General features: G+C 26.8%; 2 protein-coding genes and 1 pseudogene across 2 annotated transcripts in view; 1 reads left to right on the forward strand and 2 right to left on the reverse strand.

The window, feature by feature from the left end:
- The window catches only part of LOC122851893 (protein vestigial), a 47,635-nt gene extending 33,254 nt beyond the window's left edge, over positions 1-14,381 (forward strand). Inside the window, exons 3-6 of the mRNA XM_044151396.1 lie at positions 39-194; positions 3,791-3,911; positions 4,003-4,229; positions 13,811-14,381. Of these exons, the coding sequence (XP_044007331.1) occupies positions 39-194; positions 3,791-3,911; positions 4,003-4,229; positions 13,811-13,857 (551 nt within the window). The 3' untranslated portion in view covers positions 13,858-14,381. The remainder of the gene's footprint in view (positions 1-38; positions 195-3,790; positions 3,912-4,002; positions 4,230-13,810) is intronic.
- Positions 14,382-14,712: 331 nt separating this feature from the next.
- On the reverse strand, positions 14,713-16,309 carry LOC122851909. Its single transcript, XM_044151419.1, has 5 exons — positions 16,215-16,309; positions 15,843-16,150; positions 15,634-15,693; positions 15,438-15,533; positions 14,713-15,326 (listed from the first exon to the last, which is right to left on the reverse strand). The coding sequence occupies exons 1-5, from the start codon at positions 16,294-16,296 to the stop codon at positions 15,282-15,284; spliced, it is 591 nt and encodes a 196-aa protein (XP_044007354.1). The 5' UTR covers positions 16,297-16,309; the 3' UTR covers positions 14,713-15,281.
- LOC122851903 lies at positions 16,220-19,227 on the reverse strand (annotated as a pseudogene).
- Positions 19,228-27,651: the final 8,424 nt, after the last annotated feature.

The raw sequence follows: 27,651 nt of genomic DNA on the forward strand, positions 1-27,651 counted from the left end.
TTTAAGATTTTTCTATATATTGAATTGTTAATTTATAGGTATTGGTGGTACGACAGCTGATGATTCAGATGATGGTGAAAGCAGGGCACAATATGTTAATGCAAATTGTGTTGTTTTTACACACTACCGAGGTGATGCAGCGACGGAAGTTGAAGAACACTTTCAACGTGCTTTAGCTCATGACAAAATCAAAGGTTAATTTTTATTTTAATTTTATTAATATATTGTTTATAAAACTGTACTTTTTATTTGTTAAAAAATTTCATATTTGCTGCAGTCTTTATACTTTTTTTATTATTTATAACTCTATTGTAATTTTTTTTGCTTGAATTAATGATTGATTTATGCAGGTATATTATTACATATTTAATTTACCAGAAACTTTTTTTTTTTTGTTGTTATATTATATTTGATTAGCAGCTATAATTCGTAACTATAATAGCTGTTGAATGATAAAATATATATCCGGAATATATCACACACAAAGATAAATGCCATTCGGATGTATGTATATATATTTTTTTTTTCTTCTTCATGGGGTATAAGTAAGAAAAATTCATGATGAACAAAACCGTCATGATCAGAATTTTAACAGCCATCTGTAAAACTGAGTAATAAAGTGCACACCATTAGCTTTGACACCGCTAACAAGCACAATAAGAATTGTAACGTCCGTGCTTTGAGAGTTAAAATCTTTGAGGTTGAAAAATCAAGGTATTAAAAAATAAAAAAAAACTCAGCATATATATATCAATAGTCAATACATATATATAAAGTAGAGAAGCCAAGCAAAAGGAAAATAAAAAAAAGCTTATAAGAATTGAAAAGAAAATGAGGAAAAAAAAATTAAACCAAAGGAAAATAAAAACTTTACACAGAGTGTCACACAAGTATAAGAGTTTGGCAAGAAATCAGCAGTGGTGACTATATTGGTATATCGTTAAAACCACATTTATTCCATCAACAAATTTAAGATAAGTTTAGTTCACTAGCCTGATTAGAATTCAAGACGGCATCGACCTAATTGTTACGTGTCTTGGAGTCTGCTTATACCAACTCTACAGTACTTTCAGAATATATTTTTCTCTTTCATTTACTTTATTTTATTTTATTTTTTTGTGTATCAAAGTATATACTTTTCATTTGAGTGATTTATTTTTTACAAGAGTAACAATAATATATTCATTTTATTATAATGAAATGTGCATAAACTTATGCCAGTTGAAGATTGAGAGCTTTCACGTAAAACTTGAACAAAACCAAGAAGTAAAAACATGCGTGTATAAAAAAAAATGTATTGGTTTTTTTTTTTTTTATATTTTCACAGCGGTTTCTAGTTTATTTATTTATTGCCAGTGAAAATTTTATATTAATATATTATTTATTAGCGCAAAATAACGCTAGAAAAATATATAAAAGTTTTTATTTTATTTTTGATATTTAATTGAAAAATTTATTAATATAATGCTGATAAAATAAATAAAATTAATGATAAAAAAAATATTATTTAAAGTCAGTGAAATTGAGCATGGTGTTACGCATTGTAAAGTCAAATTAACACCCGTATGAAACAGTAGTGGCAAAATGTCAGTGAGCCAAAGACAAAAATGACAGAAAGAGCAATTACTTGACATGCTGTGTCGTGTTATGTTCCGTCAAGTTGCATACATACTAATACCCTTTTTATCTTGTCCAACACCCAGTCGTTTCATTTTAAATATCCGTGTTAAAAAACTCCCCAAGTAAATAAGTTATACACGTGCATATATTATATACAAATATCATAATCCTTTGAAAAGTACATAGTTGCACTCATTCAAAAAAAACAAGTATTAGTTTTTTTTTTTTCTTTTTTTAAAGTAAGATAAGTTGCAAGCAATGCAAATCATCATCAAAATGACATTCATACATACCAAGCTTTAAAAAAAAAAAAACTAAAAATGCTCCAAATAGGTATAACGAGCCATGCAGTCGCGCCACAACATTAATCTAGCCACTGAGATTTTCCTACTTCTTTATACATTAACTATATATGAAAGTTGGCATTTGACGAATCGTCTTGTTGTATGTCTAAGCATAACCATCATCCTTAGTGCCGAAATATTTTTTATATAGTTGCAAAAACTTTTGGCTCAATGCCACATGAAACAACGCGTGTACCAAGACACATCAACAATAACGAGAACAACCATGAATCATTCTGTCATAGAGGCACTTGGAATTATTAAAAAAAAAAAAATGATTTTTATATGAAATCAATTTTATACTATTATAAATATATAGTAATTATATATTTGAATGAAATATTAATTTATAAAAATAGACAATTCATTTGTCTACGAGAAAAATTAGATTTAGTTTTTTGAAATTTAAATATTCTTGTTTGAAAAAATGATTCGATAATAGACTGTTTACTCCAAAAAAAAAGTCTTCTATTATATAAAAAAATTTATTTAGAAAATCCTTTTTTATTTAAATATCCACACCCTAAAGTTGTTGGGTTATTTATTTGAACAAAAATAATATTAAAAGCAACAATTGTAAAATAAACGATGATTCTTGTATTTTAAATTTTTTATATGTAACTCTCATTAATAAAACGACTTTCTCTGTTTTATATTATACACATACAAAAAGCTTAAATATACCAATTTATTAGAAAAAAAATAAATAAATAAAGTAAAAGAAGAAAGAACCGACTGTGCGCTGAGTAATATCGACACTGTTTCTTTAATTGCGTTAATAAATAAAGAGTTGCGGCTGTTGACTTGTGAGATATATATAAAAGTAAATATAATAACAATAATAAATAATATAAACAATATAATAAATATAATAATAAATTATAATGATTAAGTCAAAAAAAGCCATGATAGTATTATTTTGTTTAAACCAAAAATAAATTGCAATATTCAAAGTGTGATAGTTAATATACACATATATATAAATTTTGTATTTTTTTTTCTCTTTTATATATTCGATTCGAAATGGTTTGTTGAAAGCTATATGTATGTGTGTTTGTTAACGTAAAAGGTGGAAAGCCAATCGCCAAGATTGCCCTGTGCTTGAGCCTTTCGCACCAACAAGACTTCTGAAGCATATTTCAAGCTGGACCCTTCCTCGTTTACCAACCAGTGAAGAAAAGAATATCCCCGCAATACTCTCTCAAAGACCTGCATTCCATCCGTGGGAAACAATGTGGACTGCTGGACTTCTTGGTTCCTCTGGACGTGTCGCACTATTCGCTGCCTTTTGCTTATACTCTTTTGGCGGATTACAATATCCGATGCGTCATCAATCTCAAAGAAAAAGAATAAAAAAAAAAAAACAAAAATTAAAAATAAATCAATGAAATTAAAGAGAAAAGAAGTCAAGGTTTATGGGCTTTGATGTTTAAACCACGCTTCTAACGATAATGTTCGATAGCTATGCAACAAAGACAATATATATTGAAACGGGTTAGATTATATCGCCGGAAGAAGCGGTTGAGTTTTTTGGTTGTTTGTCAGAAAAAAAAAAATAGAATAGGAAAGAGAGAAATCTTCGAAAATTTTATGGCTTGAGAAAGACCATCGTGGACCCAACTTGTAAAACATGCATCACGATATCCCGTGAGATCTTTTTAACGTATAGACTTTACAAAATTTTAACAAATTCTTGATTTTAACCAGTAAATCAGAAGCCGCAGTTTTTTATTATTTTTTTAAATTTTATTTCTTTGTTTATTTTTATACATATTAGTATATTATTTATTTTTTAATTGTTTTTTTATTTTAATTTTTTTTTTTAGAAAATGTACCAATGTCAACGAGAAATTTTCCACCGTCTTTTTGGAATAGTCAACATCCTGGAGACGTTTATGAATATCCAACAGATCCATGGCATTCTCATTATCCTCAGTATCATCACAGGTGCAAAATAAATTCATCAAATTGATAATAAACATTTTAAAAATTCTAATCATTGAATTAAAAAAAAAAATTTATGATGTATTTTTATTAGAGCGGTTCATGAGTACCATCATCACAATATGGCGGCAGCCGCAAGTTACGGTGGTCTTTTGTTGGGCGGCGCCAGGAGTCTTGGACATCATTCATCTCATCATGCTGCTCATCATGCACATGCTGCTGCATCTTACAAAGACTGGAGTACTCCAACACCATCGCAGTCACTTGTTGACGCCTCAAGTGCGCCCCCTTATCCTCATGGTCCCTACGCACCCTTAACTGGTAAGTATTGGAGCTAAAATTAATCCAATAAATATGATAATTTTATTTTAAATTTATTCTCAGGTTTATTATCGATAAAAATTATGGACAGTTGAATTTAAAAAAACAATGAGACAATAATATTTTCAGAATCAATTAAAAGCCCAAAACAAAAGGATACTAAATCATAAACAATAATTTTTTTGTTTTAAAACAAGAAAAGTTATCATAACAATATCTATCAAAACCCCATATGTCCATGTGAATATTTTTAGTCATCAATTGTGTCTTATTATAATTTCAAATTTTAAAAATATAGCTGCCAGTTTGTCTTTACCACAATATGTTTTCAAAAAGAAAAAAAAATTGGTAAGCCGAATGTCACATCTATTGACATATGTCCATATGAACATTTTTATATAATATAATTGCTTTTAATTATTTTATATTTTCATGAATATTACAATTATTTGAACAACCATATGTTTCAATGTATATAAAAGTTGACTCATGTCAAAAGCTCTCGAAATTTTAACAGACCAACATCACCCCAGTATAGTTTATCAAGTTCAAATTTTTACCTGAGATAAATTAAAGAAATTAATATAATATACCCATCATAATTAGAAGCTTTTATGTATTATGTTGTTTTAAATAAAGCGGTATTGGCCCCATTTTCCTAATAAAAAAAAACCATAAAAATATACCCAAAATTTCCAATAATTCCAATTCACCAAAAAAACAAAAAATATATCAGCAATAATAAATAAATAAATTGTAAATCTACATATATATGATATATATAAGTTTCAAAAAAAAAGGAAAAAAAAAAAAAGAATGGGGTTCATGTGAGCTATCTCATCGAGTCGGCAAGATCGCTACATTGAGATATTAAGAAAGACGCCGCACGACAATCGATCACCGATGATCGCTTTAAATTCGCGGGAACAAACATTTTGCCGCACTGTATATATGAAAACCTCTTTCAACAGTCACACATATATACTTCTATATAAACATAAGACATATATTTTTCATTTTTATTTTATTTAAAACAACTTTTTTTTTTTCTCGTCATTATTAAAAATGTATATACTGGCCTCTCTTTTTCTCGCTGGATTTTTTTATATAAATATATATATATCTTTGTGGCATCATGATATAACTTTAGTGATCTCGTATGGCAGAATGGTTTCTTGATAGTGAAACAAGGATAGAATGGCGGTCGGTTATATTATAAATAAAGAGGACAACAAGAAACGAACGGGCGGTCCCTTAGATCCTGCAATTAATAAAAGCTTAATGGGGGCCCCGCGCGCCAACGGGTACCGATATCAATGCTACCATTCCCTTCTTCTACCAGTTTTGTCCTTTCCCTTTCTCACGTATATATAAACATACACACAGTCACAATCAAAAATGATCGGTCCCAAAGAACAGAAAAAATAAATAAAATAAAAACAAAAAAGTATGCGATAAAGAGCGAGTCCTCGTAAAACATTTTGCTTTATCTTTGACTCTCTTTTGATCCTTTTCATTCTCTCGAAATTCATCTGTTGAGGTGCTTCAGACATATTCGCAAAAAGGCATCTTTTTCTTCCCCCTTTAATTCTTGTTGAGCACCCGCTTCTTCTTATCCCGATGATAAACATTTTTGAAGTTTTTTTTTTAAGACTTTGGGTCTTTATTCTTCATCAATTTCAGACACAAGATTGTTGAAAGAAAAATTTTTGCCATGGGAAAAACTTCAATTTTTTAATTTGAAATTACATATAAAAAAAAAAATAAAAATAATAATTTATTATTCAATATATAAAATAGAAATAAACAATAATAAAAATTTTTTATTTTTTTTTTCTATATGAAAAAAAATAAAAGTCATAATTAAAAATTTAATTTATAAATGATTGATAATCCAATGGGGTTTATCAATCATCACAATTGTTAAATGTGATATTGATCTAATGTATTTTTTTATTTTTATTTTTGTTAAACAGTGTATATTGGTATGTGGTGGTTTTTTTAAAATAACGACTTAATATCATAGTCAAGATTATCTGATCGATCAAGCTCCCCCGGGGTACAATGAGACTTAAGGCTGTATTGGGTAAATTATAGAAACCGGTTAGTCAACCGGGTGATGATCAAAAAAGTTGTCCTCAAGCACCTTTAATTTTTCTTATCGCAATATGCTTGGACAGTTTTGTATATGTATGCACATGTACTGTATGGGATATATACAAACTCGCAAAGCGACCGACAAGAGAACAAAAGACCAAGTTGAATCTGACTTTAAAAAAAACCAAATCTTTATGAGGTGGGTGACTATTATATCCAACGTGTATAACAACAAAAAAAATTTCACTGTACAAGTGTGAACGCATGTCAATTCTGCGCTATAGTGCGCGAATGAAGAAAAAAAATTTTAAAAAAAGTAAAAATTAAATAATAAAAAAACCATAGGGGAATAAATGACGAGTATAGAGGTAAAAAGTATATTAAAAATCACGATAATATTCAAACAGTGAATATTTTTAATTTTATTATTCAATTGAAATTTAGTTATATATATATTTCTCATGAACTCGGTTTGTTTGTCGGTCTATTTGTCTCTCTTGGTTTTTTTTTCCTCATTACTTTGTTTTATCCATGGATTAAAACATTAGTTTATGTATATATACGCGTATATATAGTCACAGTAAAATGCAGCTGTTATTGCGCTGTCTGCAATATTCATTTCACAACATACAAAGACACGCCCCTATTTGTATATAACCACGCCTATGCCTTTGCTGCATACTGCTTTACTATCCGCCTTTTTTTTTTTTTTAATTCAATTTTTTTTCTTTTTTTTTTTTACTCAAAATTTTCATCATATTTAATTTTTTTTTGGTGCATGATTTTCATTTGAGATATAATACAATATAAATTTTAAAAAATATATCATTAATAGGTTGTATTTAATTTTGAAAGAAAATTATTTTTAATTATTATATATTAATAATTGTTCATCAGTGTGACAGGAAGACAATAGACTCAAACGTGATTTGACGATTGGAAAATTTATTATGATCAATATTTTTGAAGTAAAGTATTTCCTCGTTATTGGAAATATTATTAAAACTATCAAAAAATAAAAATATGTTTAATTTTAATTTTGAATATAATGGAAGAAAGTTGAAAATCGATATCAGTCACAAGGGTTCTATAGCGAGTATAATTTTCTTCTTGCGAGTGTCACTGATCCAACCCTTGGCAGCCATTCCTTCAACACTCTTTGACCCTCCCTCGATCCATATTTTCCCACACTAACATACACACAAACTCAAATACATATACGAGCATTTATATATACATATATAGAATGAATAGCCCCATCAACACAAGAGAGTATATGTGCTCTTGGTTTTGCTTGTAAATATATATATATCTCCAGTATATATTGTAGATGTAATTTAACTGACGCCAAAAAGGGCGTTTGGTAAAACCATCTCAATATCACTACGGACCCTCCATAGTTTGTCCAAAAGTTGTAACTTGTTTTCACTATACTATGTATGTGCGTGTGTATATATCTTTTTAACAATTCAACAACATCAGTGCCGACAACATCGTGTCTTCACGTTGACGTTGCAAGCGACAGCAACAGCACCCGTTTAGGTTTGCTGAAACACGACGTTGAGAGTAGTTTTCACGATACTGCTATTAGGTATATATACGATATATATATATATCCAACCAAACGGGTTCTTAAGAATTTGCTTAGTGGAATGCCGACAACGTTCACTATTTAACTGGCGTGCGCTACTGCTGATTTCTTATCCTTCCTTTCTCTTCGCGCGCTACTACTCTTTTAACTATCATCATGAGTGTATGATACTGGCACCTAGTCATTCTTGATAAATTATCATTGAACTTATTTTAAATGTATTTTTCATGCCTTTATAAATTAACCTTATCGTATATTTATCATACGGAAATCATCAATTCTTATATCAAACATTTAATGTATAGTTTGTTTCAAATTTTAAGTAGAGATTCTTCAACTTTACATACTATGACTTTGAAGAATAACTTTGTGTATTGTTATATATATAGCATATAGTATACTCTTGAGTAAACTTAATGTCAATCGGATTTCAATCAATTGCATTATGCTCAATTGAGTTTTGAAATTGTTGTGAACTTCAAAGTAACCTCTGACACCTGCAGTAATCAGTAGTGTATACTTTAAACTGGTCAGCCGTGAGTGAGTCGCATTTATCTGAGGCTATAATTTTATTGATGATGTGTGTGGAAGTTGACTAGTTTACATTTTAAAAATAACCATCAACCTTGTCTACAATTGGCAGCATGCTGATCTAGCCAAGTCATTATTAACAAATGAAATAAAAACTATATATTATTGCTATATATAGCTATATATATCTATAGATCTCTACCTATATATAATCATAGACAGTTGGTAAATCATCGAATGGTCTTCATATTTTTAGCACGCATTTAAGCTTTTAGCTTTTGGATTTAACACCATCTCATTTTACAATTTTATCACTATGTTTCACTGGTTTTCCATTCAATCATCACTACTACCAAAAACATGTACAGTCCTCCAGTACAGGAATAAGCTATTGCTTATATACGATGTCTTGATTTCATTTCACTTTTTGACTGGTTTCAAAATGAAACATATAGTATACTGTCAAGTGATACTTATGCGGCTAGATGTGATTTGTCTTGGTTTAGAACATTGCAAAGCAACAAAAGCTCCAGTGCTTTTTGATTTTCCAAGGAATTTAAATATATAAGCTACGACATAGCTTCAGCTCAATGCAAAACCAATTTATCATCTTCTCAAGACATATACTATATTACCAAGAAATTATGTACGACCCACACCAATATACCTCTGTCATCGTACTTGACAACGATCGCCGTCGCCAAAAATAAAAAAAGCTCAAAACGGATTTTAATTCATCAGGAGAAAATATTCGATAGAGTATAAACAATGTAAATTAATTCTCAACAAGTCAGATATTCTATTTGTTTTTTTATTTTTTTTAAAGAATATATACATATGAAAATTTATAAATGTGCTAAATAATTTATTGGCATTTTCACATTGAGCTATACAATGTACAATAAATACGACAATTTTTATCAGGTTTTACGAGTGTTTACGGTATATATAGAAAGAAAACATTTGATGTTGGAAAATATAGGTACACAGTATTACTGCAAACAGAGGGATTGTTGATGCTCGTTTAGGCACTCACCAACTTGATACCACTTTACTGTATCTTTTACTCTGTCTTTTCACCGCTTAAAGACAAGTAATTATATAATTGCGTAAATTAACTTGAACAGAATAAATCAGCTGTCGTTTAAACGTGATTAAGTGAAATAAATTCCAATTACTGACGATGTTAAATACACCGCAATGGTTTCGACGTATTTTCTGTTATTTTTTTACTTGTATATATATACTTTTTTTTTTTTTCACATCATTCAATCGTATTTTTATTTGGATTGGAATTTTGCTCTAGGCAAAATACTATTTATTTTTATTCTTGGTACAAATCATCAATATCATTGACAAATTCAATATGACTTTCATGAATTATTTATCAATGTCGTTTCCACACGTTTTTATTCGTGATCAAATGTACATACCACTTGTATACTCATAAGCATTTGTGTGTGTGTAATACGCAACAACAAAAATATGAAGAGTGTGCAAAAATAACAGACATATTTTCATTACAAAATAATGTATATGTTTATCTATTTTTGATAGACTAAATAGCTATTTTCATTGTCAATAAATTCCTTGTTAATTGAAAATTTACAATGAAAATGATTTTCTTTTTTTTTTTGATGCTTGAGTACTGATAATGTTGTCACCACACTTTGAGTGTTGCCAATAAATTATTTATATTGACAATTAATTTAACATAATTAAATAATTATAATTAATTGTTAATTATTATTAACAATATTAAAAATATATTATCCTTTATAAAAATAGTTTCTTTGAATTTTTAAATTGTTGTACGTTGGCTATAAAAAAAAAAAATTCTTTCTTTGTACATAAATGATTTATGAAAAGTTTTATGGAATGAAAAAAGTAGACCTCAATAAAACGTGAGACTTGGCAAAGATGCAATCACCTTGTTTTACGTGTTAGCTCTTTGCCGAAAACGATATTTGGTAAAGTTGAGTAAAAAAGTTGCTCAAAAGAATTGAATACCTTATTTTCATGCAAGTAAATTTAATTCTCTGTCATACATCTCGATATTCCGCATATAGTGGTTATATAGAATTTACAAAATAAAAAATTAAATTCAATCAAAATTCATTTATTCAATTTCCTTGTGAAAATAAATTTATTTAAATAATTATATATACTTAAAAGGTTATCATATAAAATTAAAAAATTTTGAACATTTTTATTTTAATTTTTATTATTTATTGAATTTACAATAAATGTTTTTTGGTATAAAATCTGAATTAGAAAACGCAGTGTTTTTTAAAAAATAGATGCATATATATGCAACTTTAAAAAAACATTAGGAAAATAATCAATGACTATTCGTGAGGTCAAGGAACTTTGTTCAAAGTAAATCTAAGGAAAGTTGTATAACTATCGTACCATGTTGGCACGCGACTTGAAAATGGCGACTTACAATATGACGTCATTGAAAGTATCGTGCAAAAGAGAAAGATAAAAAATATTCCAATGCGGCTCAGTGATGCAAACAAACTCATCCGGGGATGGCCAACCAAGCATTTCTATTGGTCAACAAGTATTGTTGGAGGGAGTGGCCGAATACAAGTAGCCCGTCACTATGTACAGCTACATCGATCTCTTCATAAAAGTCTTTGTCATATATGTGCTTATTTTTTGTTTAAGAAACAAGTCTATTTACTTAACAATTTTAAATCCAAATTAACGTCACTCATACAGAATATATATATAATAATTGCATTTTCTGGAAAAAAAAAATTCTTGTTCAGATAGAGAAGAAAAAATTCTGAAAATTTAAAATATATAATCTGCAAAATAATCGATTGGGAATATATATAACAATTTATATAACAGATAAAAGTGAAATTTTTCTAAAAGAAAAGAAAAAAATGAGCTTTTGATTATTCAAGCTGAGCTGCTTAATCAAAAAAAGCTTCAATTTTTTTTTTTTTTTTTTATTATGTAAAAAATAATAACATGACTACACAAATAAATAATTTTTCGCTAGATTTAATATATATTCAAGCGTCACATATTATATTAATTTCCATTGGCTAAGGTTGTCTGCATGTACCATGATAAAATAAATTAATTTTCATGTTCATAAGGGTGCACAAATGATCTGGATATTAAAAAAAAAAAGTTTGAACTTTTTCTCAAGCTAAAAGCTCAGGTTTTACTATTATATAAAAATATAAAATATTTAACTTAATTATATTTTCAAGAAAATTATAAAGATGAGAAAATAGTTGTCAGTTTTTTTTTTAATTAACTATAATTAACTTAAACTTTGACTTTAAAACTGTCGAAAAATAAAAATTAGGATAAGAAAATAAACTTGAAGATAGATTAAATTTCTTTTTCTTTTTTTTTAAATATATATTTATAGTAGTTTATCGATAATAAAAGGGTCTTTTTGTCTATCCTTGTCTTAATTTTTTATCTCCTTCACTCTGATGTACTGGCGTTCTTCGGTTTTATTGAATTCCACCTTCGACACAGGGAGTCATGATCCCCACTGATAGGGGTCATTACAATGGTTTTTACTTGCAACCCCTGTACTCATAGTCGCTCTTGAAAACGATAAATGAATAATAAAAATAATAATGATAAAAAAAAAAGTAAATAAATAAAATAACTCAACTGGAAAGGTATAGAAAAACAATAAAAAAAAAACCTAGTACAAAAGAGGTAAAATTTTCATCCCATTTGAAAACATTAATGAAAAGTTTTGTAGTTCAACCAAGAGTTAAATTTTCAATAAATACATCTTATAGAATATTTAATTTTGAGCATACAGATTATAAAATATATTATGATTTTATAATGTTAAGTATATCTTAACAGTTTAATGATCAAAAATTTGTTTAATTTAATATCGAAAAATATGAAAATATAATTGATATATATTTATATATAAATCATCTTGATAATGATAAAATTATATATCAAGACACAATAATAAATTCTTTGATCCTCGTGTGACCAGTTGATTTGCAGAAAATTGAAGTATAAAACCCATCAAAATGATAAATTGCTTCTAGACAATGTTCTATTCTGACTGTTCAATTTCTCGGTTATGTACAAATAAAAAAAAAAATAAAAGGGCTTATGGTTTGGGTGTTATATGTATTATACACAGCAAATATAAGGCAAATTTTCTATGGGCAAAACCTCCAAGGGTCGTTATTATCTTTCTCTGTGTTTTGAGGGTTGTTAGGTTTATAGGGTGTTTGGCTAACCCAGACAGTATTGCTTATATTTGTCGAGTCACAAAGTCATCCTTTATCTTCTTGACTTTCTGGTATCGAAAATATCAATTACACTTCATGATTAATAGCAAATAAATTAATAATATTATTCAAATAATATTTAACAATTTAATTCAATCAGTTTTTATTGAAATGAATCAAAGTTATAATCATTGTTTTTAGTATTTCCTTTTTTTTTTTTTTTAGATTGTCTTAAGCAGACAAAATTAAACAACTCGTTCTAAAGTTTTCCCACTTGGAAAATTAATTTTTAGCTGGAAAATCTAATTTATCAATTAAATTTAATTGATATTGTTTAAATATATTTTCAAAAGTAATTAATTTTCAAAAGTTTGGGAAAGCTGTTTGTTAATTTACTGCAGTATATGAAGTTTATAAATATATATAAAAGATAATTTAAAATAAATAATAATAAAATATATTACATGAGAATTATCGTACTGGAATAAAAAGTGTAAAGAAAATACAGCAAAAAAATAAAATGACAAAAAATATATCCATATATTTTCGAAGCTGGTAATAGAACAAACGATAGCACGTGTATCAATCAGATAAATACTCTATTAAATAAGTTCAATAACCTATTTTTAATCTTAGCATCCGTTTTATAAAAAAAAAAAAAAAAATTATTGTTTGATATATATCTATTCGTATATGAGAACTCAGGTAGAAGAAGCACGTGTCAACACGTGGCACTTGAAATGTATATAAATGCCAATTTAATAAACATCAAGCATTTATTTTTTTATTAAATATCTAGATGCATCTATGCATCATTGCATAGTTGATCATTATTTATTACATTGTATTTACATGGTAAAGGATATTTAGAAATTTTTTTATTTTTTATCACAGGAGATTATCTGAAAAGAATTAAACTTGTTGAAATGTAGATATGATGATTCAATACACTTGAAAGAATCAACAAGCGATATCAGTATATTAAAAACAATGTAACAATGTCAAAATAATTATAAGAAATGTATTTATACTTTTCTTCCAAACTTATTAATCTTTTTCATTTATAAAAAATTAATTTGTACATTTATTCTACAGTATCTAATGATTAATTATTGTTTCAGGTCTGGATCCGCAGGTTCAGGATTCCAAGGACCTCTACTGGTTCTAGAGACAATCACCCACATGACAACGAAGAAAGACAATCTAATTTGTTTATTCGACTGAATTAACTATTTAAAGAGAGTGAGAAAATAAAACAAAAAAAAAAAAAAACTAGAAATGAAGATTATATTATCATGATATAGAATAATATGGACGCAATTTGATGAACTCTTTTATTCATTGTAAAAAAAAAAACAACTAAAAAAAAAAAGTGTATATAGTGTTACCTAATTATTTTAAGTATAACATTTAAGTTGAATGAGAATCTTATTGTGTTCTTTGTGCATACCATTGACCTAAAAAAATTGACTGTTGGATAAATTTTAATGAAAGAAAAAATTGACATTTAATAAATATGAATAGAAAAAAAAAGATAAGAAAAATATACTTGATTCATTAATTGGTAGTTCAAAGAACTCTTATTCACGTTATGTGAATTGTGTGGATTGTGTGAAATTTTTTAAATTGTCGAACGAATGTATTTATTTATCAATAACATGCCATATGACATATGCACCTTGAAAAATATGATAAACTTGTTGAGCATATGCACAAATTATTCTTTAATAAATGCCTATATCGTCATCATCATCATCATCATCATCATCACCATCATCATCATATATAGCCGATTAAATTGAAAGAAATTGTGTGAAAATAAATATTTAAAAAAATAAATATTGGTTATATTTTTTTAAATTAAATGTGATAGTTTTGTTAAAAAAATATATAGTAAAGAAAGTAGATAAAAAATAATTAATTTTCTTGTTAATAAGTACTTGGAATATATTAATAAAAGTTTTAAGTTTAGAAATATATTTTACTTGATATTTATATGGTAGTCAATATATTTTAGGGCATTATTACAAAAATTTTTATAATAGATTATTGGATTATAATTTTATAACTAAAGTATAATGTGCGAAAAAAATTACATGATTTTAGTATGAAAACAAAGAAGAAGAATCATTACAGCAAGATGGTCTTCAAGTCTTGGTCGTAAGAAATTATTAATCAATATTTGATCCTTTCTAATAATGGATACAAATTTGTTGATAATAAAAGTGGAGATGATCAACAGTATTTTGATATAAGTAGAATTTTTTTTATACATACAAAATAACATATTATGCTTGACATTTTTATCATGTGAATTCAAATTTTATACTAACAATAACTCTGTGTTTTTACAGGTTTCGATATACTATTTTATACAATCAACACAATTATTATACTTTGGAGTAACTTGTAACATTTTATCAATGTACATGTGAATAATCAATGAATTACATCGATCAGGTAAGTATAAAAATAAGTTTGAACTTGAAAAAAATACAGATGTCATTATTGACCTCAATTTTAAACTTACAATGCCATATTTAGTGTCAAAAAATGTTACCAATTTCATACCAAACACATGTCAATATTAAATCATTTAAGTAACACGACCAATAATGTCGTTGATGCCCCGATCAACTGAAAATATTTTTTTACTTTTATTATTATTACTTATATACAATTAAAAAATTTAACAGTTTTTTTTTTTTTTTAATAATTAATTGTTTTTTAATTATTATAAAAACGTACCGACATTAAAAGTGGAAGATCAACATTAAAAAGTCCATTCAATGAGGTAAAATTTAATTTTTTTTTATGAAAATACATGGTTGACCTTGAATTATCCTACAAAATTAAACAAATAAAAATAAATTCGTTTTTTTTTCCATTCAATATATTATTTATTTTATAATAAATATTTAGTATTTTTTGTGATAGAGTTTACCTGAGCAGTATTATTTATTGACGAATAAGCTGAAAAAATTTCTTCTGATATTTTATTTGCCTATGAAAAATACAATTAGACATTTGTAATTAATAATTTAATAGCGTTGAATATTTATTTATTATTTAATAATTTAGACAGCCATCGATTTAGAAAAAATATATAGCAACGCAGTCACATTATATATATTGATTAATAATTTGACTTACTTTCCAGCTTGTAAAATGACAAGAAGCTGTTATTATAAAAAGATGAAAACAAGCAAATAATATACCCAGCCAGGAATAATTTCCAAATGTCAAAACCTTGTTGTCTTTAATTCGTTCCAATAATGAATGAACTTGATAAACCAAATTTGTCATATGACCTGTTACCATCAAAAACAGCTCAATTGAATAAAGACTATTTAATTTTTTAGCTGCTGTAAATAAATTATAATGCATCGATATTGCATCTTCAACTTTAACGTCATTTAATTTTTTTTCCATCATACCGATAAAAAGCTGTTTATTACTATCTATAAAGAAAAAACAAAACGAATATTAGCTGCTTTTTTTTAGAGTCAAGTTTATTTTTCTTACCTTTACGAACAGTTAATTTGTATAAATGATTAAATCGACGATACAGTATCCACATTATACTTACAAATTTATAAAATTGCATATAAATAATTATATTTGCACAGATAATTAACACTGATACATAAAGTCCTTGATCTTTAAATTGCAAATACAATAAATAAACACCAACAGTCCAAATAATTATGACAATAATTAAAAAATAACGAATCACATTAATTGTTGGATGATGTTTTTTATTATTTTTAAAGCTAGATAATTTATCGTAAATTTGAAGATGATGTAAAACTGTTTTAAGATGATTTATTTTGCAAAGTATAATAACGCCATCAGACACACCTAGTATCAAATTTAAAATATGTCTTATTATAAAAAAATAATGAATTTTTAAATAGCCAATTTTTTCGATATAATAATACGCCAGGCATCCTCGCACAGTAGTACTAAATATAATAATCAAAATAGAATAAAAAATTTCCCATTTTTTAATAATTATTGAATTGCCATTATTAATTATTTTGTAAGGAAATAATCCACAAACTTTTGCACAATATAAAATTGGTTTAACATCGTTTAACATTGAAGTGTGTTTGGCTACTAAATTTTTGTAACTATTTCCAAGTCAACTAGAAAATCAATATTCTATATACGTTAAATTATAATTTTCTATATATTAATAAATTATCGTAGCTATCGATTATAATCGGTTATTAATTTAGTAAACATAAATAGTTAAAAATGTATATTTTGTCCAGAAATACAAATCATTATATTTAATTGTCTTCATTATTAATTAGCATAATAAAAAATTATTGATGTCGTTATTTAATGAGCAGTTGATAGAGAATGACAATTAAATTTCTTTTAAATAAAATTTTAAATATCATCATCTTTATTCCTTAAGAAGCATTAGTCCTTGCAATCAACACAACTGAGTGTTTTGAAGGAACTTGAACATTTTTAAGATCCACTCTGGTACTGTGTTGAAATAAAAAAATAATAATCACATTAGATATCATGAAAATAATAAATATATAAAGTAAATTTTAAATAACGTACCCTTCAATGAGTGAGGATCCAAGTGAACTAATGCTAACTGTTGCAGTTGTTGATAAATTAATGGAAATCTTATTTGCAACATTGACTGTCGCTGTTGCTGTATTTGAAAAATTTATAATCAATACAACTGACTCATTTTGTGAATTTCTTATTACTGATAAAGCTCGCTTGTCATCTGATACAACAGCTTCAACACTTCCATTTATTAAACTCAATGAATTTGTCTTTAAGCTGACTAATTTTTGATAAATTTTTAAGTGCGAATCATTGGCTGCTATTTCTGCAGCTAAATTGAGACTTTTATAATTTTCATGAACAGGAATCCATGTTTGTGTTCCATTATTAAAACCTTAAATGAATTTTGGAATGAAGCAATAATAGATTTAAATTGATGAAAATTAAATGAAAATTAAAATACCTGAATTAACAGTTGCATCCCATTGCATTGGTGTTCGATTTGGATCACGTGATTTAGATTTGTATTTATCTTTGCCAGCTTGACAAGCTTGTGGATCTTGTGTATCCTCAAAACTTATATCAGATTTATCAAGCATACCAATTTCTTCACCATAATAAGTAACAGCAACACCTGGTAAAATCATTGACAACATATTCATTTGATCACCTCTTTCGGGATATCTTGTTGGAGTCCTTGGATTGTCATGATTACCCATCTGTATATATAGAACACATCATCAAAATATCATCAAAATTAATTCATTATAATTTTATTTACCACCCAGTTTGATGTGCCTCCTTTTTTATTGGCTTCTGTTATCCAAGTATCAATAACTCGCTTAAAGTCTGCAGGACTCGATGAATTATTTACTTCAGTTAAAAAATTAAAATTAAATGGCACATGTGATCCAAAATCATAATATTTTGTTGTATTAAGCAAAGAGGTATATGCTTCAGTCATCATAATCTAAAAAAAAAAAACGTATTTTAATTAAAAAAATACAGTTTTTATAATGTGACATAATTAATTAAACAAACTTTTTCGTCTGTGTTGGTTTTGTTTGCATAATTATCAAGTACTCTTCTCCAGCTTTGAACTAAATCATATGTTTCATTTTGATCTTTTGTATGAGGATGATAAAGATAATCATATTCATTTGATTTAAATTGTGGCAAAAATGATCTTGGTTCATCAGCAAGATCTTCAATCTCAAACAGATGTGGTACAGCGTCAATACGAAAACCTTCAACGCCTTTACTCAACCAAAATGTAATGATATCCTGTTGAATAAAAATAAAAATTATATAATAGATAAATATATAATCTTTTCACGGAATAAATATATATCCTAGAAATAGATTGGTTCTGCAAAATAAACGTTGAAGTTGTGATTGTTCTTGTTATGAGATTACCACTTGAGATTTTTACTTGAGATAATAGTAATCAGTGATTAAATAGTCAATGAATATTGAAAATTTACCTCCATTTCTTTTCGAACTAATGCACTGCGATAATTCAAGTCAGGTTGTCTTCTGTGAAATTGATGAAAATACCACAATTTTGAAGTACCATTATATGTCCAACCAGAACCACCAAAAACACTGAGCCAATTATTTGGTGCTGATCCAATATCAGTTATTAAATCATCAGTTTGACCAAGTCCTTTTCGCCAAATATAATAATCTCTATATGGTGAGCCTTCTTTTAATGATTCTTTGAACCAAAAATGATCATCTGATGTATGATTTGGTACTAAATCAAGAATCACCTTATTTAAAAAAAATTAAAATTCTCATTAATTATTAAATAAATAAAATAAAATAATATATAATTTATTGATCATTTGTTATTATACTTTAATTCCCAGTAGTTGTCATATACCTCTATGTTTCGAAAATCTGATATGTCATAACCAAAATCCACCATAGGACTTGCATACATTGGCGACAACCATATTGCACCAATTCCACAATTTTTAATATGCATCAATTTGGATGTTATTCCTAATTAAAATTAAATATAAATTTACCATTTAAATCACCAATTCCATCATGCATCCAAACTATTTTCCACCATCCTACATTTTTAATTGTCGCAGCTGATAGGCCAATCACTAGGATAAAAATAATTAAACTACCTGTTGATGACATTGTCGTATTATGCACTCGTTAAAAAATTTTATAACAATGGTTTATATAGTTGTCGCATTGTTGTGAAACAAATGACACTTGACTGATGCAATAAATCGCATGTAAAAATTAATACTGATTAAATTTCAATAACTTGATTAACAATAAGATAATTTCGATCTTCTGGAAAATAATAACAAATAAAAAATTAAATTATCAGTGATTCTTTTTTTTTTTATATTGATTTAGAAAATTATATATCAACAACTCAAGGAATTCAAGGTTTTATTGACTTTTCTTATCATCGAATCTTGTAGATAGAAAATCAACTGTACAAACAAAATTATATCAACAAAGAAAAAATAAAAAGTCAATTGATTATATGACTAATGTTCAATCATTGTCATATATAAATATAATCATTAAAAATTTAATAAGAATATTATATTTAAAAAAAAATAATAATACCTGCAATTTAATTATTTAAAAATTATTATAACATTAACTGGATGTTATTTATAAATTCCAAAATATTGTTTTTTTTATTTATGTTAGATTAACTAATATTTAGTTAATTTTTCTAAATATTTTTTAAGTTATTATATATTTAGTATCAACCAGTTTAGTTCACCTGGTGGGGAAGAATGTCATCAAAACGAACTCCTGGGGTTTTTCCACACCAGGGATCTTTCAAGTTATCCTGATAAATCAGATACTGTGAATACATAAAATCTTATTTGTTTTTTTTTTAATTTTCAACTCCTTCAGATACGTATAAGTATATATTTTGTGATGTCGTGGGATTAAAAATAAAAAATAATAAGCCATGCTAATTATCATAATTTTGATGAGAATTTAAAGCTTATATTAATGTCGTTGAACAAAATATTCTAATAGTTATTAAAAATTAGTCACCAGGTCATCAGTGTTTAGTACCATTAATATTATTTTTATCTATCAAAGATATAAATGGATTATTAGTTTCAACGAAAACTATAGACGTTATTGTGTAAAAATTATCAGTGATAAATTCACAATTAAAATATAATTTTTTATTGATAAAATAATTTAAAGTATGTATCAATTTGGGGGATGACACCCCCTTTAATATTGAATAAAAATTTTTAACAGAGAGGAAGTCTCTACACGTGGGCTTCACGTGGTTTCCTGTCTCCGGTTTTTCCCTATTTGTGACAGCGTGCGATCGCATATGCGCGATCTTGTAAGAATGTGTTATATAAAAATCCACAAATCATATCGTATGATACCCAAAAAAAAAAAAAAATCAAAAAAATTACAAGACAATATGGGCGGATCGTGATGATTTATTTGATTAATATGTCAAAGATAACATTGACTTATTTTGCACCGTCAAATTTTTCATTTGAATTATTTATTAAATTATTTTTCAATTTTAATTTATAATATAAATAAAATATAATTAATAATTTTAAATAATTTAAATAATTTTTAACCAAGCAAGTTTGACGAGAATTAATTATTGAATACGTATATATTTTTGCTGATCAAGCATAAAATCATTTCATTGAGTAAAATTTACGTGTAAAAAATTTTATCAATATAAAAAATTTTCATTCAATAAGAAAGGGGATGTTACCCCAAAAATTAGGATACACTCGACATTAAAAAAAATAACAAATGATTTTTTTATATTTTTTATTTATAAGTTTATGAGTTTTTACGATTGTCGAACGAGGGTTAAAAGGCAGGTGGTAGTCGTGCACTTGTTATTCCCCTTCATACATGTGAACGAGAATTAATTATAAATTCTAGTGTGGTATAGACACAACCCTGCATCCAACAGCGATCAATTGAAAAAAATTTAAATGAAATACAATAGAATAAAAACAGATTACTCAATAAAATAAAAGATCATGACCCTGTCAAAATTTATTATTGGTTTTCATTGAATTTTCAGCAGGCAAATCGAAATTAAACAAATACTTATTATTTATATTATATCTAAACTATTTTATTTTTTTTTAAATAATATACACCCATGTGAAAATAATAAAATAAAAAAAATTTAGATAAGATTGATTACCCCCACGGAAAATTTATACATATATTTAATTTGAATCTAAAAATTCATATGTTCGCAAGTCATAATGGAATGCGTCGTAACAGTATGCTTTACACGTATCCCGTTGTGAGGGGTAAAACGTATACCCAGTTTGATAATTTTTTTTATTTTTGGGTCGCTTTATCGTGTCTTTGTATCAGATTGACTCCTTGATCAACCTTAGCCAATAGAAAAATCATAATTTTTTGTAGTTCTTTGTCTGTCAATTTTTTTGTCACAATTATCAGAATAAAATCAATATTTATCTCGCGCAATTTTTTACATTGATATATTATAAAAAAGAGCGTTGAAGAGAAGCTTTTTTTTAATCTTTTTATAATGACATGTATATGTGTGTTGACATCTAACAAGATTGCATAACTATATAAAAAATTTATCACGTAAATTTGTAGCTTCCCGAGTTAAAATTTTTCAGTCTTGCTGAGTCTTTTGCGTCTTGCTCAGTCTTGCTGAGAAGAGAATAATCTTTGTGCGTCTTTAGTTGTCTTTATTTTAAAGATGATCGTCTTTAAATGTCTTTAAAAAATTCCCTTTCTTTCCGTCATTTATTTTTCAGTCAATATTTCAAAGACAATTGTCTTTAATTGTCTTTAAAAAAAGGCCTTTTTTTTTCATCATTTTTTCGGTCTTTTTTTTAAAGACGATTGTCTTTCGGGTCTTGGAAAAGCTTGTCTTCATATTCTTCAAAGAAAAAAAAAACTTAGAAAAAAATCACTGAACAGGGACTTAGAATAATTTACTCGCGAAAATAAATTTGAATAATTTACTCGCGAATAATTAATTTTAATAATTTCTAAGGAAAAGTTGACTTCCTAAGGAAATAATGTTGCCAAAAAAATAAATTCGCAGTGTAAATTTTTTTTACAGCAATTTGACAAAGTAATTTCTTTCTAATATAAATTAAAGCTGTAAAAATAATCTACACTGCAGATTTATTTATTTGGCAACATTATTTCCTTAAAAACATTTGCACACGGAGAGAATTTTTTTGTGAAATTTACAGGGTATAACCACGACAGTTGGAATCGAAATGACATGCCTGGTAATGAGATAATGTCTACAAAAAGAATAGAACTTGATGAATTAATTAGTGATCTGCTACTAATCCTTGGTATTTTACTTTATAAAACAAATAAAAAATATGCAATTTATTTTAATAAATAAAAATGTCCAAGGAAAAGCAGTAGCTAAGGAAAAGATGTAGCTAAGGAATTAATGTGACTAAGGAATTATGTTTTAAGGAAATATATTTGCTTGAAAAATAATTTTTTGGCAACCTCAATTCCTTAGTTGCTTATCTTTTTTCTATTATTGATTTTTAAAAAATAAATTTACATGTATTTTATTTATAAAATAAATAAAAATGTCCAAGGAAAAGCAGTAGCTAAGGAAAAGATGTAGCTAAGGAATTAATGTGACCAAAGAATTATGTTTCAAGGAAATATTTCCTTAGTCACATTAATTCCTTAGTTGTTATTTTTTCTTATTACTGCTTTCCTTGGACATTTTATTTATTTTATAAATAAAAATACATGTAAATTTATTTTTAAAAATACAAATGTCCAAGGAAAAGCAGTAGCTAAGGAATTATCGTGGCTAAGGAATTAATGTTGCCAAAAAATTATGTTTCAAGGAAATAATTCCTGAGTCACATTAATTCTTTAGCTACTGCTTTTCCTTGGACATTTGTATTTTTAAAAAATAAATTTACATGTATTTTATTTATAAAATAAATAAAAATGTCCAAGGAAAAGCAGTAGCTAAGGAAAAGATGTAGCTAAGGAATTAATGTGACTAAGGAATTATTTCCTTAAAACATAATTCTTTGGCAACCTCAATTCCTTAGCTACATCTTTTCCTTAGCTACTGCTTTTCCTTGGACATTTGTATTTTTAAAAAATAAATTTACATGTATTTTATTTATAAAATAAATAAAAAATGTCCAAGGAAAAGCAGTAGCTAAGGAAAAGATGTAGCTAAGGAATTAATGTGACCAAAGAATTATGTTTCAAGGAAATAATTCCTTAGTCACATTAATTCCTTAGCTACATCTTTTCCTTAGCTACTGCTTTTCCTTGGACATTTGTATTTTTAAAAAATAAATTTACATGTATTTTATTTATAAAAAAAATTAAAAAGGTCCAAGGAAAAGCAGTAGCTGAAGAAAAGCAGTAGCTAAGGAAAAGATGTAGCTAAGGAATTAAAGTGACCAAAAAATTATGTTTCAAGGAAATAATTCCTTAGTCACATTAATTCCTTAGCTACATCTTTTCCTTAGCTACTGCTTTTCCTTGGACATTTTTATTTATTTTATAAATAAAATACATGTAAATTTATTTTTTAAAAATACAAATGTCCAAGGAAAAGCAGTAGCTAAGGAATTATCGTGGCTAAGGAATTAATGTTGCCAAAAAATTATGTTTCAAGGAAATAATTCCTGAGTCACATTAATTCTTTAGCTACTGCTTTTCCTTGGACATTTGTATTTAAAAAAAAAAAATTTACATGTATTTTATTTATAAAATAAATAAAAATGTCCAAGGAAAAGCAGTAGCTAAGGAAAAGATGTAGCTAAGGAATTAATGTGACTAAGGAATTATTTCCTTAAAACATAATTCTTTGGCAACCTCAATTCCTTAGCTACATCTTCTCCTTAGCTACTGCTTTTCCTTGGACATTTGTATTTTAAAAAAATAAATTTACATGTATTTTATTTATAAAATAAATAAAAAATGTCCAAGGGAAAGCAGGAGCTAATGAATTAATGTTGCCAAAGAATTATGTTTCAAGGAAAGAATTCCTTAGTCACATTAATTCCTTAGCTACATCTTTTCCTTGGCTACTGCTTTTCCTTGGACATTTGTATTTTAAAAAAATAAATTTACATGTATTTTATTTATAAAACAAATAAAAAATGTCCAAGGGAAAGCAGTAGCTGAAGAAAAGCAGTGGCTAAGGGAAAGCAGGAGCTAATGAATTAATGTTGCCAAAGAATTATGTTTCAAGGAAAGAATTCCTTAGTCACATTAATTCCTTAGCTACATCTTTTCCTTGGCTACTGCTTTTCCTTGGACATTTTTTATTTATTTCATAAATAAGATACATGTAAATTTTTTTTTTTAAAATACAAATGTCGAGGGAAAAGCAGTAGCTAAGGAATTAATGTGGCTAAGGAATTAATATTGCCAAAAAATTATGTTTCAAGGAATGAATTCCTTAGTCACATTAATTCCTTAGCTACATCTTTTCCTTAGCTACTGCTTTTCCTTGGACATTTTTTATTTATTTTATAAATAAAATACATGTAAATTTTTTTTTTTAAAATACAAATGTCCAAGGAAAAGATGTAGCTAAGGAATTGAGGCTGCCAAAGAATTATGTTTCAAGGAAAGAATTCGTTAGTCACATTAATTCCTTAGCTACATCTTTTCCTTAGCTACATCTTTTCCTTAGCTACTGCTTTTTCTTGGACATTTTTTATTTATTTTATAAATAAAATACATGTAAATTTATTTTTCAAAAATACAAATGTCCAAGGAAAAGCAGTAGCTAAGGAATTAATGTGACTAAGGAATTATTTCCTTGAAACATAATTCCTTAGTCACATTAATTCCTTAGCTACATCTTTTCCTTAGCTACTGCTTTTCCTTGGACATTTTTTATTTAGTTTAAAAATAAAATACATGTAAATTTATTTTTTAAAAATACAAATGTCCAAGAGAAAGCAGTAGCTAAGGAAAAGATGTAGCTAAGGAATTGAGGCTGCCAAAGAATTATGTTTCAAGGAAATAATTCCTTAGTCACATTAATTCCTTAGCTACATCTTTTCCTTAGCTACATCTTTTCCTTAGCTACTGCTTTTTCTTGGACATTTTTTATTTATTTCATAAATAAAATACATGTCAATTTATTTTTTAAAAATGCAAATGTCCAAGGAAAAGCAGTAGCTAAGGAAAAAATGTAGATTACTTTTACAGAATTATTTTCTATTAAAAAGGAATGACATTGTCAAATTGCTGTAAAAATAATCTATACATCGCGAATTTATATACTTGACAACTTTCTTTTCATAGAAAAATTTTCCAATAGCTCAATAATTAATTATGGCAAATGTTTCTAAGGAAATAGTGTTGCCAAATGAATGAATCCGCAGTGTAGATTATTTTTACAGCAATTTGACAAAGTAATTTTTTTTTAATAGAAATTAATGCTGTAAAAATAATCTACACTGCGGATTTATTTATTTGGCAACATTATTTCCTTAGAAAAATTTGCCAATATAGCTAAATAATTATTTATGGCAAATTTTTCTAAGGAAACAATGTTCCCAAATGAATTAATCCGCAGTGTCGATTATTGTTACAGCATTAATTTTCATTTAAAAAAAATTACTTCGTCAAAATCCTGTAAAAATAATCTACACTGCAAATTTATTCACTTGGCAACTTCTTTTCTTTATAGAGAAATTTGCCAATAGCTGAATAATAAATTATGGCAAATGTATCTGAGGACATAATGTTGCCAGATAAATTAATCAGCAGTGTAGATTATTTTACAGCATTAATTTATATTAGAAAGAAATTACTTTGTCAAATTGCTGAAAAAATAATTTACACTGCGAATTTGTTTACTTGGCAACTTCCTTTCCTTAGAAAAATTTGCCAATAGCTAAATAATTATTTATGGCAAATGTTTCTGAGGAAACAACGTTACCAAATGAATTAATCCGCAGTGTAGATTATTTTTACAGCGATAATTTTCATTCAAAAGAAATTACTTTGTCAAATTGCTATAAAAATAATCTAGACTGCGTATTAATTTATTTGGCAGCATTATTTCCATAGACACATTTGCCATAATTAATTAAATAAAAAACTATTTAATTAGGTCCAGAATAAATAACGAAGGTGGACTCTCTTTTTTTATTTTTCTAATCAATTATGCTTGTATGGATCACCTCGTAGTTTATGAAAACAAAATTATAAATATATCCAACATGTAAAAATGGTCCCGCGCGTTAGGGCATAGGTTTAGTAATTCGAAAGACGTTCGATCGAATTCGGGTAGGGAAAAATGAATGTAAAATATAGTAGGGCATCAAAAAAAAAAAAAAAAAAAAATATAAAATCAATTAAATATAAAATACTTTTTTTTTTAAATTTCTTTGGCAAACACTTTCAATTGAAGACTTGTTTTTAAAAGACCCTTTATTTAAAGACGCAACAAGACAATCGTCTTTGAGAGTCTTTTCAAAAATGAGCTCATCTATAAAGACTCTCAAAGACGATTGTCTTATTATTGAAAGACAATCATAAAAAATCGACAAGTCTTGGAAAGTCTTGGAACTTGGACGTATAAAGACTGTTCCAAGACAAAGCGGAATTAAAAAATTTAAAAATTTCAACTCGGGTTACATAAAAAATAGAAATTGAAAAAACTAGAAAAGAGTTTGATATAATGACAAAAAATTTTCAGTCTCTATGTCAAATGATTGAAGAATAAGACTACTGGAGAAACAGAGGCTGCAGTCTTTATCATGGCAAACACCCAAGGAATGTCTTCATTAAAATACTTGTCTTCATTGTTTATGCAAAGCAAAAACAGAGTGAGATGATGATGAGGTCGTTCGTCTCTACCGCTTATTATATATGAAAATGTCATGGCGCCACTGGGATCTATACAGATAAATATATTTTTAATTTATAAAATTCAGATTTTGTTTTTTTTTTATTCTTTTATTTTTTTGCTTATCTTATCTCATCAAGGGTTTCATTTTTTTTTTCTTCATATATATCAAGAGTTGATATTCTTGCTATAGTGTGTATTTCAAAAAAAAAAAAAAAAATTATACGAGTTAGATTTACAACCACAAATACATTTTTAATGAATATATATTTAGGTGTTAATTGTACTACACATAATTCGTTAATTTTTGCAAATTTTTTTGAAGCGCGTGCGAGATAAATATGACGTCACATAAGTACATACATTAATGTAATATATGATACTAAAAAATTCAATAGAACATTATTTTATATGAAATAAAATGATGCTGAAACAGCGCAATCTTTACTTTTTTTTTTATTTTTTTTTTTGAGGATAATTAAATAAGAATATTTTAAAGATGAGTATCGTTGATATTTAAAAAAAAAAAATAACAAAAAAACTGGTCGTATAAACATAAAACGA

The sequence above is a fragment of the Aphidius gifuensis genome, linkage group LG1, assembly GCF_014905175.1.
Source record: "Aphidius gifuensis isolate YNYX2018 linkage group LG1, ASM1490517v1, whole genome shotgun sequence".
In the NCBI taxonomy this organism is placed as follows: Eukaryota; Metazoa; Arthropoda; class Insecta; order Hymenoptera; family Braconidae; genus Aphidius; species Aphidius gifuensis.